The sequence below is a fragment of the Antechinus flavipes genome, chromosome 5 (assembly GCF_016432865.1).
Source record: "Antechinus flavipes isolate AdamAnt ecotype Samford, QLD, Australia chromosome 5, AdamAnt_v2, whole genome shotgun sequence".
In the NCBI taxonomy this organism is placed as follows: Eukaryota; Metazoa; Chordata; class Mammalia; order Dasyuromorphia; family Dasyuridae; genus Antechinus; species Antechinus flavipes.
The window spans coordinates 10,681,368-10,698,189 of record NC_067402.1 but is presented as its reverse complement, the minus strand read 5'-3'; the positions used below and the strand labels follow the sequence as shown (position 1 = coordinate 10,698,189).

The window sequence follows — 16,822 nt, the reverse complement described above, 5'->3', positions numbered from 1 at the left end:
GTCTCCATTTCCAGGGTACACACTATTCAAATCTAATCCCTATGTTTTATTTTCCTCTATTCCAGTTTTTATGCAAACTTAACTGAAAGACCAAAAAAAAAAAAAAAAAAAAAAAAAGACTATCTTGTCTCACAACTCCACTGTCAGTAGCAAACTTTCAGATTAAGAAATCTCTATCCCTTCACCTTAAACAAAATAAACTGCTATGATTCCAGTGACTGAACAATTATGAATCCAGATGACTATATTCTAAAAAAAAAAAAAACTGAAGGAATAATTTGTATTCAGAAACTCACATACCCCCAAGGAAACTTTTCTACATTGGCAATTGATGTGTTTTTTTTTCCCTACCTTGGCTTTTATCACAAAAAAATAAAGCTTTTTGTTGACATATTCTCAGTTGTGACACAGTAGGTTTTCTACCCACGATAGCCTGCTATACTAAATGAACAAACAGAATCTAGCTTAGAAAACCAAGTGAAATTTTAGGGGAAGTTGGACTTTCCACTGAACAAAATTGATAACAGGAAAATCTCTGTGCCCAGAATAGTATCCAATGAAGTTCAAAGAGGAAAAAAATAGAATTCTGTTTCTTTTCAAAACATAATCATGACCAGTCAAATGGCATATTGTTATAACATAGAAATTCCTGCAAACACTGTTTTTATGTGGTCATGTTTCATGTTATTTTATTCTTACCAATAAATTTTACATAGGAAATCTTTTAAAGTTGTTAATGACTAGTTGTAAAATTGTAACTTTTAAGGCCAAATGTGCAAGTGTATACTTAGAAACTTTAACATTTTCTACTGTGTATGGTTTTTTTTCCTTCCCTTCTTTCCTTTTTTTTTTTTGAGGGAATTAGTAAGGGGAAATCTTAAATGACCATGAATTTCCCGTCTCCTTTATACTTTAAGGCTTGAAAAAATAATGTTTTACAGACATTCTAGAAGGTCCTGGTATTGTTGTCCTTGTTTACATTGATTCTTCTCAGTCACTGTCTACTGCTACATCAGGTTCCTGGAAGCAGAAATGGCGAAGAGCCTAGCAGACATTGTCCAGCGAGCATGTAGTGCATCTAATTTTACAGTTTACAATAATCTGAAAAATAGAGATAAAATTAAATCATATGATCATTTCTTTAATTAATGGCTACCTAATTCTATTAATTTATTTATATATTACACTGAACTCTTCAGGTATATCAGAAGGATTAACTTTCAAAGTAGCAAGGATAAGGAGTCACCTATTGTACAATATATAGAAAACTGTCTGTTCTGAAATATGGTCCCTGGTGATGCCTAAAATTACACTATTGCTGATTCATTCTTTTATGCTGAAAATTAGTCATTCTGATTATTTTTACTTTTTAAAATTAGTAATATTACTACAAAATTCCTAAATTCGCCTCTAAACCTGTTTTGTGAAGTACCAAGAAATCTGTTTCAAATAATCTCCTGTTGATATCTAAAATTCCACTATTGTGATTCATTTGTTTTAGACATGCTTCTTTTCGTGATCTTTTTTTTTTTTAATGGGAGATGAATATACAAAGCAAAATAAATCCCTCAGCACTTCAATATGAATAAATTGATTCTAGGAATTTCTTTCATGAATAAACTTGTACTTTCTGACAGAATAAGAATACTAGATTCCTGTTTGGGAGGCCAGAATTCAGACAAAGGGCACTGGAAGACTGATTTCATCTTTGTCACATTTTCTCCCTCAGGATCAGCCCTATAACCGTGGGCAAAATTCTCTTTTTTGTAGTGGGAAAAAAATACATTATGTATTGAAAAGGGCAAGGGATTTGGAATTCTGGGTTCAGATCCCCCCTCTGCCAATCAATACATGAATTGATCATGAATCCATGAGCAAGGCACTTAATCTATATTGATTTCAGTTTCCTCATTTGTAGAATGAAGTTGGATTGTAATTTTTTTTCTAGTTTTCTAATCCCTGTGATTCCTAGCCCCTGTAAAGGTATTGCCCACGTCAGACTTTCATAGATTAAGAACCAGATTAAGGGGCCAACAGCTAATTCATAATGGGGCAATTTGCTGTCAGGAACTATGCAATAATCACTCTCTCTCTCTCTCTCTCTCTCTCTCTCTCTCTCTCTCTCTCTTTCTCTTCTCTCTCTCTCTCTTTCCCTTTGCTTTTTAGTTTCTGCTTTGCGGTATCTGTGGAATTCTGTGTGCCAAAAAAAAGTCCGGACTTGTCGTAAGTTTTTGCATTGCTTATTCGGTGTCTCTTCAGGGCCCAGGGAATGACTGGGCTCATGTCCTCTGTGGCCTCCATGTGCTAGAGGCCACTTATTTATTGGGGATGTAATGAGGGCACAGAACCAAACCCTCCCAGCCTGTCGTTCTTTCCAGAAAACCAGTGGGTCACTGAATGACAGCACAATAGGGAAAGCTTGAATGGGCTCTTTAAATAGCCCTAGAATATAACTTCCGATCCTGGCAGCAATGCCAACTTCTCGTCTCCCACTTTATGGACTGCAGGCAAGTCACGTGACTCTCCCAGCAACCAGCCAAAGCAATTAGCTGGCATCCCTGGGAACTTTAACTGCTTAAGTACAGACCTGGACCTAAGGGATCCCAACAGGCTTTGATTGCAAACCTAATTTTGCAAGTGGACACCCTGCAGCCATTCAAAGTTCGGCTGATTTTGATTTTTCTTTTTTTAGTTCAGCCTGAGTTTAACACCCTGCATGACTCTTTTAAGATCTGAGCCCTGAGCACCCCATGTCTAAAGTGCTTACAGATGTTCATGTTTCACAGAGCATGAATGCCCAAGATGGCAGGGGGCGTTAGATTACAGAAAGTACCACTGGACGGATGCTCATCTCGGTACACCAGGCTACGTGCGTGCCTGAGTGATCAACTCCTGCTGCCTTCTGTGAAGTTTTACATAAAGCTAGAAAATGAAAGGGAGATATAACAGGTCTCTGTTCTATAGGTTGCTTCAAAAAGATCAAAAAATCAACTTTTGCAAATTTGTAGAGTTAGCTATAGCCTTCAGCCCCAAGAGTGAGTGGTGTGATGTCTGTCAGAATAAGTGAAGGGTCACCTCACACAGGCAGTCACAAATCTTATTGATGCTGATCAGAGAAAAGATAGAGGCAGAAGACTTTGGGTCTATTCAATTAATCTCTTGGAGGGTGGTCCCTCTCTGAGACTAGCAATATATGGCAGGAGAAAGCTTTGGCATAGCAGTGAGAGAAATTGGATTCAAATTCTGCCTCTTTTGCTTGCTACTTGTGTGACTTTGGGCAAGGGCATTTACCTTCTTATGCCTCAGTTTTCTCTTTTGTAAAACAAGAATGTTGGATTAGAGGGCATCTAAAGTCCTATTCAGCTCTAAATTTATGGACATGAGTACTGCAAATATAAAAGCTCCCCCTCTGGATAAAATGGAAACATTAAAACCAATTTAAAATACCCTACTAGCAATGTGCCTTTGAAGGGGGAAGAATTTAGGCCTGGGGACGTGTTCTTCTCCATCCTTGTGTGCTCTTCTCACCACTGTCCCTTCTGCCTTTCAGGGCAATGATTCCACCCGGTTGGGCTCTCTCTCTCTAGCTGGAATGGTAAAGTCAAAAGGGGATGATCTTGCTCTTTCTGACCCCTTTTATCAAGAAACACATCAGATCAGATTTGCTACCATCTGCCCTGCCTTTTGCCTCTACTAGTGGTTAGAAACACTATTCCATGGATTATATTACTATTTCCTCTTGTTCCATATCCAGAAAGTCATAAAAATGATTGTGATTTATGTGTCAATCTCTTGTGTAGATGATGACCATAGTAGAAAAATCATTCGATTTGAAGATAAGAAAATTTAGGTTTAAGACTCCTAAACCTTAAGAAATATTTGATGACTGTGTGATGCGAGGCAAGTCATTTAACTAATCTGTGCCTCAGTTTTCTTATCTGTAGATAGCATTCGCTAATGGTCTCTGATCTTCTTCCCAATTCTAAAACTGTGATTTTATAACACTCATATTTGACAAATGAAATTTGAAGATTCACTTTCCTCTCTTGAGTCTTTTATCTTAGCTGGATATCTTAATAAGATAGTAAAAAAGTTTAATCCAGTGATAACTCAATAACTGAGTGCCTTCTGTGTGTGATTCTCTCACAAGGTACATGAGTTTGCTAAAGAAAGAATATTCCTTTCAGCAGATTCCTTATTTCATTAGTCATGATGAAACTTCTTAAATCATTGTTATCACAATTATTCATTTGGCTTAAAATATATGATAAATTAGGGGAGTCCTGGAAATTATGGTCAACCCCATTGATAATTCTTCTAATCTATACTGATAACAACACAAACTTGGAACTCAATTAAGGCAGTTTACCATGACGAATAATGAAATCTCTTAAAGCCTAGAAGATAGAGCTCTATGACCCTGGAAAATCATTAAACATCTCACAAATCTAAGTAGCTAAAAGTATAAATTGCAAAGCATTAACCTGAATTTATAGGGAAAATTTACTCACCTGGGAATTCCCAAATACTACTCATATTGTTATTGTTATTGTTGAATTATTTTCAGTCACATTTGACTGATTGTGACACTATTTAGGGTTTTTTTTTTTTTTTGACAAAGAAGTAGTACCGTTGGCCATTTCCTTCTCTAGCTCATTTTACATACAGAGGAGGAAATTCAGGCAAATGGGGTTAAATGACTTGCCCACAGTCACACAGCTAGTATGAAGCCAGATTTGAAATCACAAAAATGAGTCTTCTTGAATCCATGCCCAATTATCTAGCTACTGAATCCCCCAACTGCCTATCTATATTTTTTGAACCTGTAAGAAATGTAGATATGTCATCAAGAATCTTGGAGGTGAAAAGGACCTTCAAAATAATCTTGTCCAATATCCAACCTATAAAAAGAATCCCCTGTGTAACTTGTAGTTTTTTGTGGTATTCTTAAAATGATAAGTTTTCCATTTCCTTTGAACACCAGGCCTCTGTCTGAATGGACATCAATCCAAGATTAGACAACACTAGTGTGATATAATCTATCAATTGGCTAACCAGTTACAAAATAGTATTATCAACCAAGTAGCATTTATCAGTATGGTTCACATTGCTATCAAGATAGAATTCAAAAAGATAAATGCAATTCTTTGCCTCTTCAGAACCAAGGAAAGTACTTGCCACAGAATAGGCTTTTTATATTATTCTAATGATTACCTATTGGTTGTTAAAAAGCAAGATGTCCACTGTTTCCATTGTTACCTTGATCCACAGAAAATTCTACATAATAAAAGAAGTGAGATTAGTTTGATTTAATTTCTTAGTAAGCCCAAGCTCATTCCTACTAATTCCTTTTTTAAAATTTTCTAAGTGCTCAAAAACTGTCTTCTAAATTCATAACTCTGATTAATCTTTTGTTTCTGGGACCCATGGCCTTCCTGTTTTGTGAAAACTGAGACTTCACTTGTCCATCCCCATATCCGAGTTTTTGATCTACTTTCACCAACTCACTTCAAATCACTCTCCTTCATTCTTAAGGTAGTTAAGTTAAACTACCTTACTTGCTTTTCCCTGAACTTTTTCTTTTCCTTTTTCCTTCTATTCTTCCTCATGCCTTTTCACAAGCTGTTCTCATGCTTGGAATTCATTCCCACCTCATTTCCTTCTTTTTTAATTCTTAACTTTCTCCAAGGTTCATGTCAGGTGCTCCCTCAACAAACCATTTCTGATCCTCTCAGGGGTTAGTGCTCTCACTCTCTTGAGATTAGATGACTTCTGATTTTTCTGTATAAATGTGGTTTCCCCACAATTGCATATAAACTCCTGAAAGGACAGTTCTATGCTTTATCTTTATATTCTCAACACATATCCCAGTATCATGATAGAGTGGGCACCTGGTACAATTTCTTGAATTTTGAATTCTGATTAGCTAGGTAGGGATTTAGACATAGAAGCATATATGCATATGTGAATGGATGTCTATATACACACACACACATACACACACACACACCCCTATATGTACTTATATGTACATATACGTATATGAAAGACTTTATAGGAATCATTTAATGTAGATTTAGATTTACTAAGTATTTATTCATTATAAAGTCAGTCAACTTATGAACTCCTGTGAATATAGTCAAGAGCAGACATTCTCCTTGAGAAAACATTTCAAGAACGTGGTTTGATGTATAAAAGAAGATTTATATTCAACATGGGGGCTCACACTCAGCTCTCCCTGGCCATCATAATTTTATGTGTGCCATCTTTTTCTATTAAAGCATAATCTCCTAGAGAAAAAGAACTGTTTTTATATCACCAGTACTCAACACAGTGTTTGATGTACAGAAAGTGTTAAGAAATATATTTTCACTCATTCAATCAATTCAGTCAATAAATATTTTTCAAATGTGTGCTGTGTCAGAACTAAGCACTAGTGATTCAAAGAAAGGGAAAAAGAGAGTATTTACTCCCAAGGAGCTCAGAACCTCTTTATTCAGTCACTCAATCATTCATTCATTTGTTCATTCATGCATTCATTTATTCCATTCATTCAACTTCCCTTTATTTCTTTTCTGACAACATCCACTGCCATACCCTATCCAGACTCACTAGATGAAAATAACCCAACCTAGCATGTCATTCTCCCTTGATTTTCCTTTGTCATTCCCCCTTGACCTTCAGACCACCCAGACCCCAATGGGCTGTGTGAAAGGAAAAGTTACTTGATTCTTCATACATTTTGGTTAAGCTGAGAGTCACCAGCAAGGCTTAAGGTGAAATGGAGAATAGCTAAACGTTATCATCTGCATTATCCCTGGACCACCAACCTGCTTGACACTGTCTCTGCCTTGATGATGCTCCTTGTGAACTTCCAGGCTTTGCCATTCTGCCCTGAGATAAAATGTGCTTATCTGAGCTATGTCCCTCCATTAGGGTGGTCTCCTTGAGAGCACAGACTGCTTGATTTCTATTTGTATTCCTAACCGTAAGCACCATCCTTACACATAAAAAGGACTTAATGAATATATATATTTTTTCATTAATTCATTTGTAATAGGACTTGTGAATAGGGTTCTCCTCCCCACATTCATTCAACACCCCATCTCTTATTTCTCAACAGATGATCCTTTTTTCAGCCTGCTGCATCTGTGGGCTAATTGGTGGCATCCTGAATTTCCAGTTCCTCCGAGCAGTCACCAAGAAGACATCCTCACTCTACCCATTGCGCCTGGCCTCCATGTCTCTGGCCTGCATTGGGATTGGGGGCTGTACCCTTTCCTCTTGGCTTACTTGCCGCCTGGCCAGCTACGAACAAAGACGCATGTTTTCTGAACGAGAACACTCCCTGCATCATTCCCACGAAATGGCAGAAAAAGTGAGTTCTGGGCCGGGCCCCATCACTGCCCATTTGTGTTGAAGGGTGCACTCTGCGGCTGGGGGAGCCTGCTGCCACTTGTAGATGAGAAAATGTCTGGGAGACCCATGTCGGCTTAGTCCTGCTGGATTGGTGAGAGCTGTTTCTCAATATTGTATCTTTGCACTTCATGGTTACATATCTCTGCATAATTCTCTGGCATCTCTGTCTATTCAGAGACATAGTCCTAAAAATAGCATTTCCCAAATAATGAAATATCTGATTAATATAAATTTCCATGTGTCATACTGGGGGAAAACAGTCCCTGGAGTGTCCTGTGATCACTAATACTAGTTCAGTATTATAATTTCCTTTATAATTCCCTTATAATAAATTCCCTTCTCCTTATACCACAAATTTTCAACTGGGGGCTTCCAATGATGTAAATTAGATCTAGAAATGCAAAAATAGTAAGGAGGAGGAAAAGGATGACTTCTGATACAGATACTGAGATCAGCAGAGAATATGGGTTCAAATCCTACCAGATACTTATTAGCTAAATCCAGGAAGGTGATGTTAGGAAGAAATCAGTTCAAATTTGCTTATCTGAGCAAATTCTTTTACCCCTACTAGCTTTGTTTTCCTGGTTTGAACAATAGGAATAAAGACATAACCTGTCTTTCAGGTTATCTTAACAATGAAATGAATTAATATTTGTAGTGTCTTTTGTAAACATTAAAGTGCTATGAGAATGCTAGCAATTTGTAGGAGAGGTTGATGATGATGATGATGATAGTTCCTGTTCTGTTATTAAAATGAAGGTATTGGCCTTCCAAGATCTCTCTCAACTCTCAATTATCTCTTGGTCCTATATATATTTTTTTTTGCTCTTTATCCCATTTCCGGGGTCTTCCTGAAAGTTAAATAATATGACAAGCTTATTTCAGGAAGTGCCCTTGAGCTGGAACTCCTATTGGTCCCATGTAATAGCAGAAGAAATCACTTTCTGTATTTCTATTGAATACTGTCCATATTGTTCCAGTCTGCTTTTGCTATTGGAATGCTTCAGTGGAAGAACAATGTCTGTTACAAAAGAAAATTCAGAAAAAAAATTTAATTCGCACATCATCATGATGCATCATTGCATCATGGGAGGAAAAATGCCAATTTAGGAGCAGAAGGATAATATGCTCCTTTACCATCTTAATCTGTCACACAGAGAGGAAATAGAGGCTGGAAATGCAAGATCCTTCATTAGTGAAGTTTTACAGGAATAATTTAGAAAATTAAGAAGAAAATTAAGGGGAGACTGCTAAAGGATCCAAATAAAAGCAATTTCTGATTTATTGACATGGGTTCTCCAAAAAGAAATTCATCTTTGACTTAATGGGCTTTCAAATGGACAGAGGTGAACCAGTAGAAACAGTTGCCCACGATCTAACAAATGTTGGCGATGTCTTGCCCTACGGAGATTTCCTCATTCATTTTGGATACTGGCTGTTTTGTGCTTTACATATATATACATTTGTAAATAATTTATACTAGCATGATTTAGTCATATTTTACATATGTTTGTCTGTGCAGTATTTATCATATGATTATTATATTTATATTAGAGATTGAGGGGTATTGAAATAACCGACTTGCCCAGCTGCCCGGTGGTGCCCCCGACACCAGAGTTACCTACAAGGTACGCTGAACTCTAGGGAGTTACCATGTCGTTATGTCACATTAGGAAGTACTTGCCTTTCAGAGGGCATCATGAAGACAGCCAATCAGCATGAGCTGATGCTGTGATGTCATTTTCATAGGGGCACTTCCAGGAGCACCACTTCGAGGAAGTGACCACCTTCTCCATGGCACAGTCTTGCTACTTAAAAGTTGGTTGAATATCTTCAATATTCAGCCTGTCTGGAGGCATCCAAGCATCTTTGTGCTTGGATGATTCATGTTTTTTGAACTTTTGCTACGTCATGTCTCTAATTCAGAGCCATTGTGCCTAGATTCTCCTTTTGATGTTAACATAATGTGTGTCAGGATATAGAAGAACTATCTATATCTCTCTTGACAAGATTTCATGAACAGAATTTGATGCTAATACAGTGAAAACTCTCTTAAGGTGCTCCCACCTTCAAAGTTTTCCTTGTGATTTATTTTAAAAGCAAACCCCATATGAACAATGGAGAAAAATAGAGTACCCATTTCAAGATTCACTAGCATGATTAAATAAATCTACCTACAATTTTTATAATATATGTATAAACACATGCACACATATATATTTTGATTTATTTGGAGAAAAAACACTTATTTGCAAATAGGCAGTTTAGCCTACAAATGAGAGTACAATTCCCTTGCTTTTTTAGGTACATCTGCTTAAAAGACCATTAAATGAAAAATGAAGTCCTCCTCCTTCTTATCTATAGTTTTACTAGGTCTGAGTGAAGGTAATAAAAATGAAAGAGGGGAAAAAATAATTGTTTCCTATAGAAAGTTTTCGGAAATATTTAAGTCATTAAAAAAAAAAAAAAGACATGGATAGAGAGCAAGGAAGCCTGGAGTCATTTCTTCTGAAAAGTGATTGTCTTGAGTATTTTGCTTGCTTTGAAAAGGTGTGCAAAGGAAGGGAAAATCATCCCTGAAAAATCTGAGCTGAACTTGGTGGTGAAGAGTGATTGGGAGGAGTCTCCTCCCAAGTTTAAGTTTATAAATTGCAATAGTATCTTACAAAGTTCCAGCCACTACTGGGTTACTTGCGATGATTCCCTAATGCATTTTCCTAACTTGTGCTTCACCTCTTTTCCCCTGAAAACTCTCAAACCCAGCTTTTACAGTAAACTGTCATTAGAGGAATATGGTACAGCACTTTTAGCCTCTAAATACACTTTCTCATTTCAAGTTATTTGACTTGTGGGGGCCTCATTTTTCTCCTATGCACAGTGGGAGTTAAAATGGCCCCTTGTTGATGAAACTTAGCGGACCACTGATGCAATTGGAATGAGAGAAAAAATTGTCGATAATTAGTTGAAAACAGGATAGAAGACCTAGAGTTACTGGCAGAGTGTTGTGGGTACTTCATAGAGGGATGATAAGTCCAGAAATGTGAGAAGGACATGAAAAGACCAGATACTTTATAATCATTTCTAAAAAAGAAAATAATACTTTTAAAATTATCACTCATATTGGAGAATTAGGGCAGTATAAAATCTCAGCTCCTTTCTCCTCTATCTTGTTCACTATGATTTTACCTAAATAGAAAAAAAATGCCATTTTTTTAGAAAGTTAGAATTTTAAAAGATTACAAAGAAATCTCCCCTCTTAAAAAAGTTACCACTCCCTCTTTTCTTTTTCAATCTACCTTTACAAAGACTATAAAAACTATAGCAGACAACCATAAAGAATGACCTTGCATTGGTTTTCCCCTCTTCCATCCTTCTACAAAAGAATGTGTAAAAAAGAAGAGAGGAAGAGAGGGTGTGTGTGTGTGTATGTGTGTGTGTGTATGTGTGTGTGTGTGTGTGAATTTGGGCTCCATCAATATGAGTATCTGTGCCTTCAGATGCCAATAAATAACCTGTCTGAAAATAGATGTGAAATATGTTGAACATGATGCAAATACATGTAGGCAAATGAACAAGGGTCTTTCCCCCCATCCCCGCTATAATCCATAGTCATGTTCAGAGGGACTTCTGGCTATAAAAGTCCCCTCATATAACTCAAATTAATTTGTTTTTTATAGCCTCTAGATAGAACCTCTTCTGCTTGGGTCATTCAATGGGTCTCTATTTTCATTTCCTTCCCAAATGATTTTTCCCTATTCAAGTGTTCTTAATAAATGGTCTTTTCAAAAGCAATTTAAGAGAGTTTTTACTCTATCCTAGTCTTACGATAAAAAAAAAAAAATTCTTTCCCATGAAGCTACCAGCTCAAATCCCAACCACTGCTGTTAGGAGCCCATTGCTATTCCTATAGACAAGGGTGTTATGGTCATCTTTCCATTTTAGGTCTGTTTCCTTACCTATAAGATGGAGGGGGGGTGTTAGATTACATGATTTCAAAGTTCCCTGTCTAAAATATTTCATCAAATGTACTCAATGCCTACAGGGAGCTTGCTAGGCTCTAAAGCCCAACCAGCCAACAGGTATGACCTTAATGGAGCTTTCATTCTATCATCCTCTGGTGACCCTTTGCCATATTTCCTAGAGGTAAAATTGACAACTGCCACTTATTACCACCTTCTTGACAGTCTCTGAAAAAAGACTTAAAATGTGAACAAATCTGGATACTTGGTCCCTTTTTATTTTGTATTTGGATCTTTCCAAATCATATTGAGGTAGAGGCCAAGATAGAAAGGTTTCACCTCTCATCCCTCTCACCCCTTTTAACCCATCCCAATCCCTGGTGCCATGTGAATAAAACTTGGCTCTCCCAGAGTGCTGGTCTAGGCTTCTCTCTAATTTAAAATCACCATTTAATATCATTTATTTAAATGCCACCATCCCACTATAAAAGAGAAATTATCCAATTTTTCAAAGTTCTCTGAAATCTCTGACAAATAAAACTGTTAATTTCCTTCTGCACAAGTGCATTTTGATTAATTCATTTTCTTTCTCTAACAGGAAATGACAGACACTATGAGCAATGGAGGACCACAACTAATATTTAATGGAAGAGTATAACACATTAAAAAAAAATTGAAACTTTTTTTTCTTTCTTCCGAATTTCAATCAGAAAAGGATATACCAAAGGATTCATCCAATATGGCAACATTGGTGGCTTTTACTGCCAGGTTTCTGATGTTGTGGGACTTCCTGGAACAATTCTTTCTTGGATTTTCACTAACATTTTTCTCCCTGGATTTGGCCTCATGTAGCTCTCCATTAATTTCTGTTGGGCTAAGAACTTTCCAAGAGTGTCCTCAGAAAGGCTTTCTGATCAGCTTTTCAGACCACTTTCATGAAGATTTTTCAGAAGAGGAAATAAATGTAATAAAAATTGGTTTCCAATATGGCCTAAGTCACACTTTAACTAGCATGTGAAAAATACAGGGGAGAAAAGAAGGTGGCCTGCAATTAGTCTCAATGTGCAAATTGTAAAGAATATCCATCACTTGAGGCTATACTGAAAAATGGACAGCAGCAAGAACACCAGGATTCAACATCTCAGCCATGCCTTGATGTAAAAAAACAAAACAAACAAACAAAAAACTGTAAATATTTCCAATTTGTGGATTCAGCATATTTCATAATTTATTCATAAAATAAGATAAATAAAATGAACCCCAAATTAGAAGTAAAAAGTGATTTTTCTTTTCTTTTCAGAAAGAATATTAGTCAGTATGATAGTTTTACATTATTTGCAAAGTGATTGGAGAGATTGTCAAAAGATTAGGATTTTCTAAACCTTTGTTCTCTTCTATCAGAGTGGGCAGAAGAATCTATAGATCCATAGACAGTGACTCTGGCTACAGAGAAGTGTGTACATATATACTGTAAATATAGAAAAATATATAACATATATTTATAACATGCATTTATGTAAATAGAATGGGGGAAAATTGGGGAGATTTGAGCTACAGATAAGACCTTATCCCCACACATTTGTGGGGATTTCTTCCTATACCTTTTTTCAGAGACCACACATCATTGAATTAATTTTGTGTGTGTCTTTTTTTTCTTCTTGGATCCATCTGGTGGATGTAAATATTGCTATATTTGGTGTTAGGTGGTGAGGAGAGGATTTTTGAACAAGATGGTAAAGGAAAAAGAGAACTCTTGGATGAATTGGACCTTATGAGTATGGTTTGTGCAACACAGATTTTTATATCATGTCGTCTATTTCATGTGAATATAACCCATATTTAAGTTGGGCACCTTTGTGTTTACTTATAGAGTGTTTACTTTTTCATGACCTAAATCATTATAAATCCTTTCTAGTAAAACTTAGACTGCTAGATGAAGGTGATCTAGTACTCAAATAATAAAATACAAAGTGGCTTTGGCTTTCTGTCTTAAAAAAAAAAATCCCCATAAAGCAACCAAGTGTTGATACTTAACCAAAAATTTGACACGCTGACTCCAAAAGAGATCTCAGCTTAGAAAATGAGAGAGCTTTGTATAAAAAACTATTCATGCCTGAATCTTTAAATAACCCTTGGTCATTATGATCAGAGATGGGAAATAACCATTCTCTTGGGACAGCAATACATCTCTTTTGTATCATTCTGTCAACTTTGTTTAACTTCATATTGTATAAAGGTCCTTTCTCATGTGATCTCATGTGATCTTCACCACAATTTTATGAAGCTGATAAAAACAGATATTATCTGTCCTCATGTAAAGACAACAAAATTAATATCTGGGGAAATTGAATGGCTCCCTTTAGTTCACACAGCTTGTAAGTAGTTGAAGCAGGATTAGAATCGGGGTCTTCTTGAGGGCTCTTCTCATGTGCCTTTCAGTCATGCTATTTATGCCTCCATTCCGTTTCATGGACAGAGAACCTCTGATAACAACTAGGGAAATTCATTTTTGACTATTGAATTTTTTTCTAAATTAAATATTGATTTTAAAGAGCAAGGGTAAGATAGAGACTACTTTAAAAAATTAGAAAAAAGAAATGACTTCTATTAGAGTTATCATGATATCCTTTATAGTGGGTATCTTACTGTGACATAATCGAGCTCAAAAATTATGAGAAGGAACAAATTTTTATTTAGAATCTTGCAGTGTACTTTAGGCAGAAAAAAATGTCCAGAACTTCAAGTAATAGAGAACTAGAATTCTATTGATAAGTTACAAACTGATTAATGATCCTTCTCTTCCCAAAATGGATATCAATGAATCTAAACCTTTACATTCCCTTTGGTTAAAAAAACATTGGCCAGTAGCCTCTTTGGGGATGTTTTTTTTTTCTTTTCTTACTAAAAGCCTTGCCAACTTATCTGTATCTCTATATTACAAGCCAATTCATTTGAGAAATCATCGACTTATCCCATGAAAAATCGTAAACAATTGATGGCACTTGGGTAGTGGACATGTGCCCACCTGGCCTCTAGTCCTCTAAATCTCAGCTGCTCAAGGGCACTCAGTTGTAGCCCAGTTTTCTAAGATCTATTACTTGGAAGATTAGAGATTTGTTTTCATTTTTAATAACAGAGTAAACATCAAAGATAACTTAACATGGTGTTTCTTCCTTTATGGCCCTGTTTGTACAATATAGCGTTGCAATGTCTTAGACCCAGTACTGTTTTCTGGATATAATATTGATCCCTCTTAAAAACTTTTACAAAATCCAAAGGGGAAAAAAATCTTTTTTTTAAAGGAGCAAATGGACAGACTATTGTTTCTTAAAAAAAAAAAAAAGATATCATTAGAGACTCTAATAACCATGATGATTAAGAAAAAGAACCAACAACATATGCTAGATGACATATCCATATATTTCTTTTCAAATGCAATTATTGTAAGTTTAAAAAAAAAGTTTCAGGGCTGAAATCACATTGAGGTTTAAATGGAATCTTTTCTGATCTCATTCCAGACAAGGGAAGGAGCTTGGGAAAGCATCACAAACCCATGCCTGTGTGCTTGGAAATTTAATTTTCATCACACATTGAATTAAGAGCTATAATTTTATAAGTGCTATATTCAAGAGTTGGCATGAGTCAGTGCCCTCCGGGGGGACTGTAATGGGAGACCTAACACCCAACTGTCAGGAAGGCTGATGTGGTACTGAGATGGAGAGTCCAGCCATGCCATGGAGGGGCTTGTCTTGCCAAAAACCTCAGAGGGAGAAGGGGGAGTCTGCCTGGAAAATGGAGAAATCAATCTGGCTGTGGTCAATAAGGGGGAACAGTTGACAGAAGAGTTGGTCCTGTGACTGTGCTGATGTGTGTCTCTTTAATAAATGAGGAGTGTTTTTGAAAAATCTGCCTGCCGTGGGTTTCTTTTCAATCTGACAGCTCAGAGACTTGAAGCAATTAAAATAAAAGTTTCCTAGCGAGTTTAGAAAAACCGATCTGATCCATGGGCAAAGATGGTAGCTGCAAATCTAGGAAGGGCTACATGTACACATTGAAATCAAATATTTTCTGCATATTCTAGAGACAACTATGATGAAGGTCTGCAGAATGCTGGCCATTATTTCAAACCCCATTATATTTGAGCCTCTATTATATGGGGCCCCATCATTCTCTGCCTACAATACATACATATACACATGCATACATATATGTATATGTATATATTTCTCTAAATGATAATCACCAATGAAGAGATTTACTAATAAAATGAGGACTATCACTGGAACAAAACAATATAGAATAGACATCTAAGTAATATCCCTTTCAGGAGACCTTGAGTTGGTAATGATTCAGAGTAGGCAAAACATCCTATCCCCAGCATTTAATTTTTCTGAACATTAGAAATGATTATTGGCCCAATGGATACTTGATTTTGGATGAAGGTAATAGGGAAAAGATATTTGGAAGATTGGCCCTTTGCATTAAGTGAAATGATGAACTACTTAAAAGAGGGTTGGGATAAATAGAATAAAATAGAATAGAAAAGGTGGCTTTTATTTAAGTTCCAGTGCACAAAGCCAAGAGGACTGCACTCTTTCCCACAGGATTCCTCAGTGGGATGGTGCTTCAGAAGTAAATTTCTCTAACCTGCTACTTGCCAATTAGCCCCTGGCTGGAAGGGCAGAAGTAAAAAATGATGTTGTGGTTTAAGGAATTGAACTGCATGCTGTGCTGAGCATGGATGCTGCCAGGTAGAAGAGTTCTCTCTACAAATAAGTAGCGTGCCTTCCATGACTTAGTAAATATGACCTAGAAAGTTGTATATGGCTTGGGAAAATTGAACAACTTAACCAGAGTCAAATGACAAATGTCAGAGAGAGGCTTTCAAAGTATGTCTTCCTATTCCCGAACTCAATATATCATTTGTCCACTGTGCAATTTTGATTCTATCCAGAGAGGCAGTTACATTAATTAGAAACTTATTCTACAATAAGTGGCCCTTTCCAACAAATGGGAAGAATCAGCTTCCAAATGATTCCAGCATAAATCAATTACAAGCAATTTGTGGTTAAGTATCAATTAGGAAAGGACATCCAGGCCTTCTTTTCTGCCAACCCAACATGCTGTCTAATATATTGGATCCCTACCCTGCTCTTGAAGTCTCTGATATTAAGTCTTTGATATGTTAAAGATTTTGTCCTTCACAAGAAACGCTGTTGAGGTGGTGCAGTGGATAGAGCACCAGCTCTGGAGTCAACAGGACCTGAGTTCAAATCTGGCCTCAGACACTTAACACTTCCTAGCTGTGTGACCCTAAGCAAGTCACTTAACCCCAAATGTCTTAGCAAAACAACAACAACAACAGAACCCAACCAAACAAACCAACAAACAAAAAATGCTGCTGAGTCCAATGAATTATTCAACAAGATTTAAAAAAGTAAGAA

General features: G+C 36.5%; 1 protein-coding gene across 6 annotated transcripts in view; it reads left to right on the top strand.

Moving 5' to 3' along the window:
• Nucleotides 1-15,283, top strand: part of TMEM196 (transmembrane protein 196) — a 70,389-nt gene extending 55,106 nt beyond the window's left edge. For 2 of the 6 annotated variants that reach the window (XM_052001493.1, XM_052001492.1), the window contains exons 2-5: nt 2,167-2,223; nt 7,124-7,378; nt 8,974-9,047; nt 11,977-15,283. In XM_052001493.1, coding sequence (XP_051857453.1) covers nt 2,167-2,223; nt 7,124-7,378; nt 8,974-9,047; nt 11,977-11,983 — 393 coding nt within the window. In that variant the 3' untranslated portion in view covers nt 11,984-15,283. Of the gene's footprint in view, nt 1-2,166; nt 2,224-7,123; nt 7,511-8,973; nt 9,049-11,976 lie in introns of those variants that run through there. The other 4 variants (XM_052001495.1, XM_052001494.1, XR_007954346.1 and 1 more) reach the window with 3 other exon arrangements.
• The last annotated feature ends 1,539 nt before the right edge of the window (nt 15,284-16,822 follow it).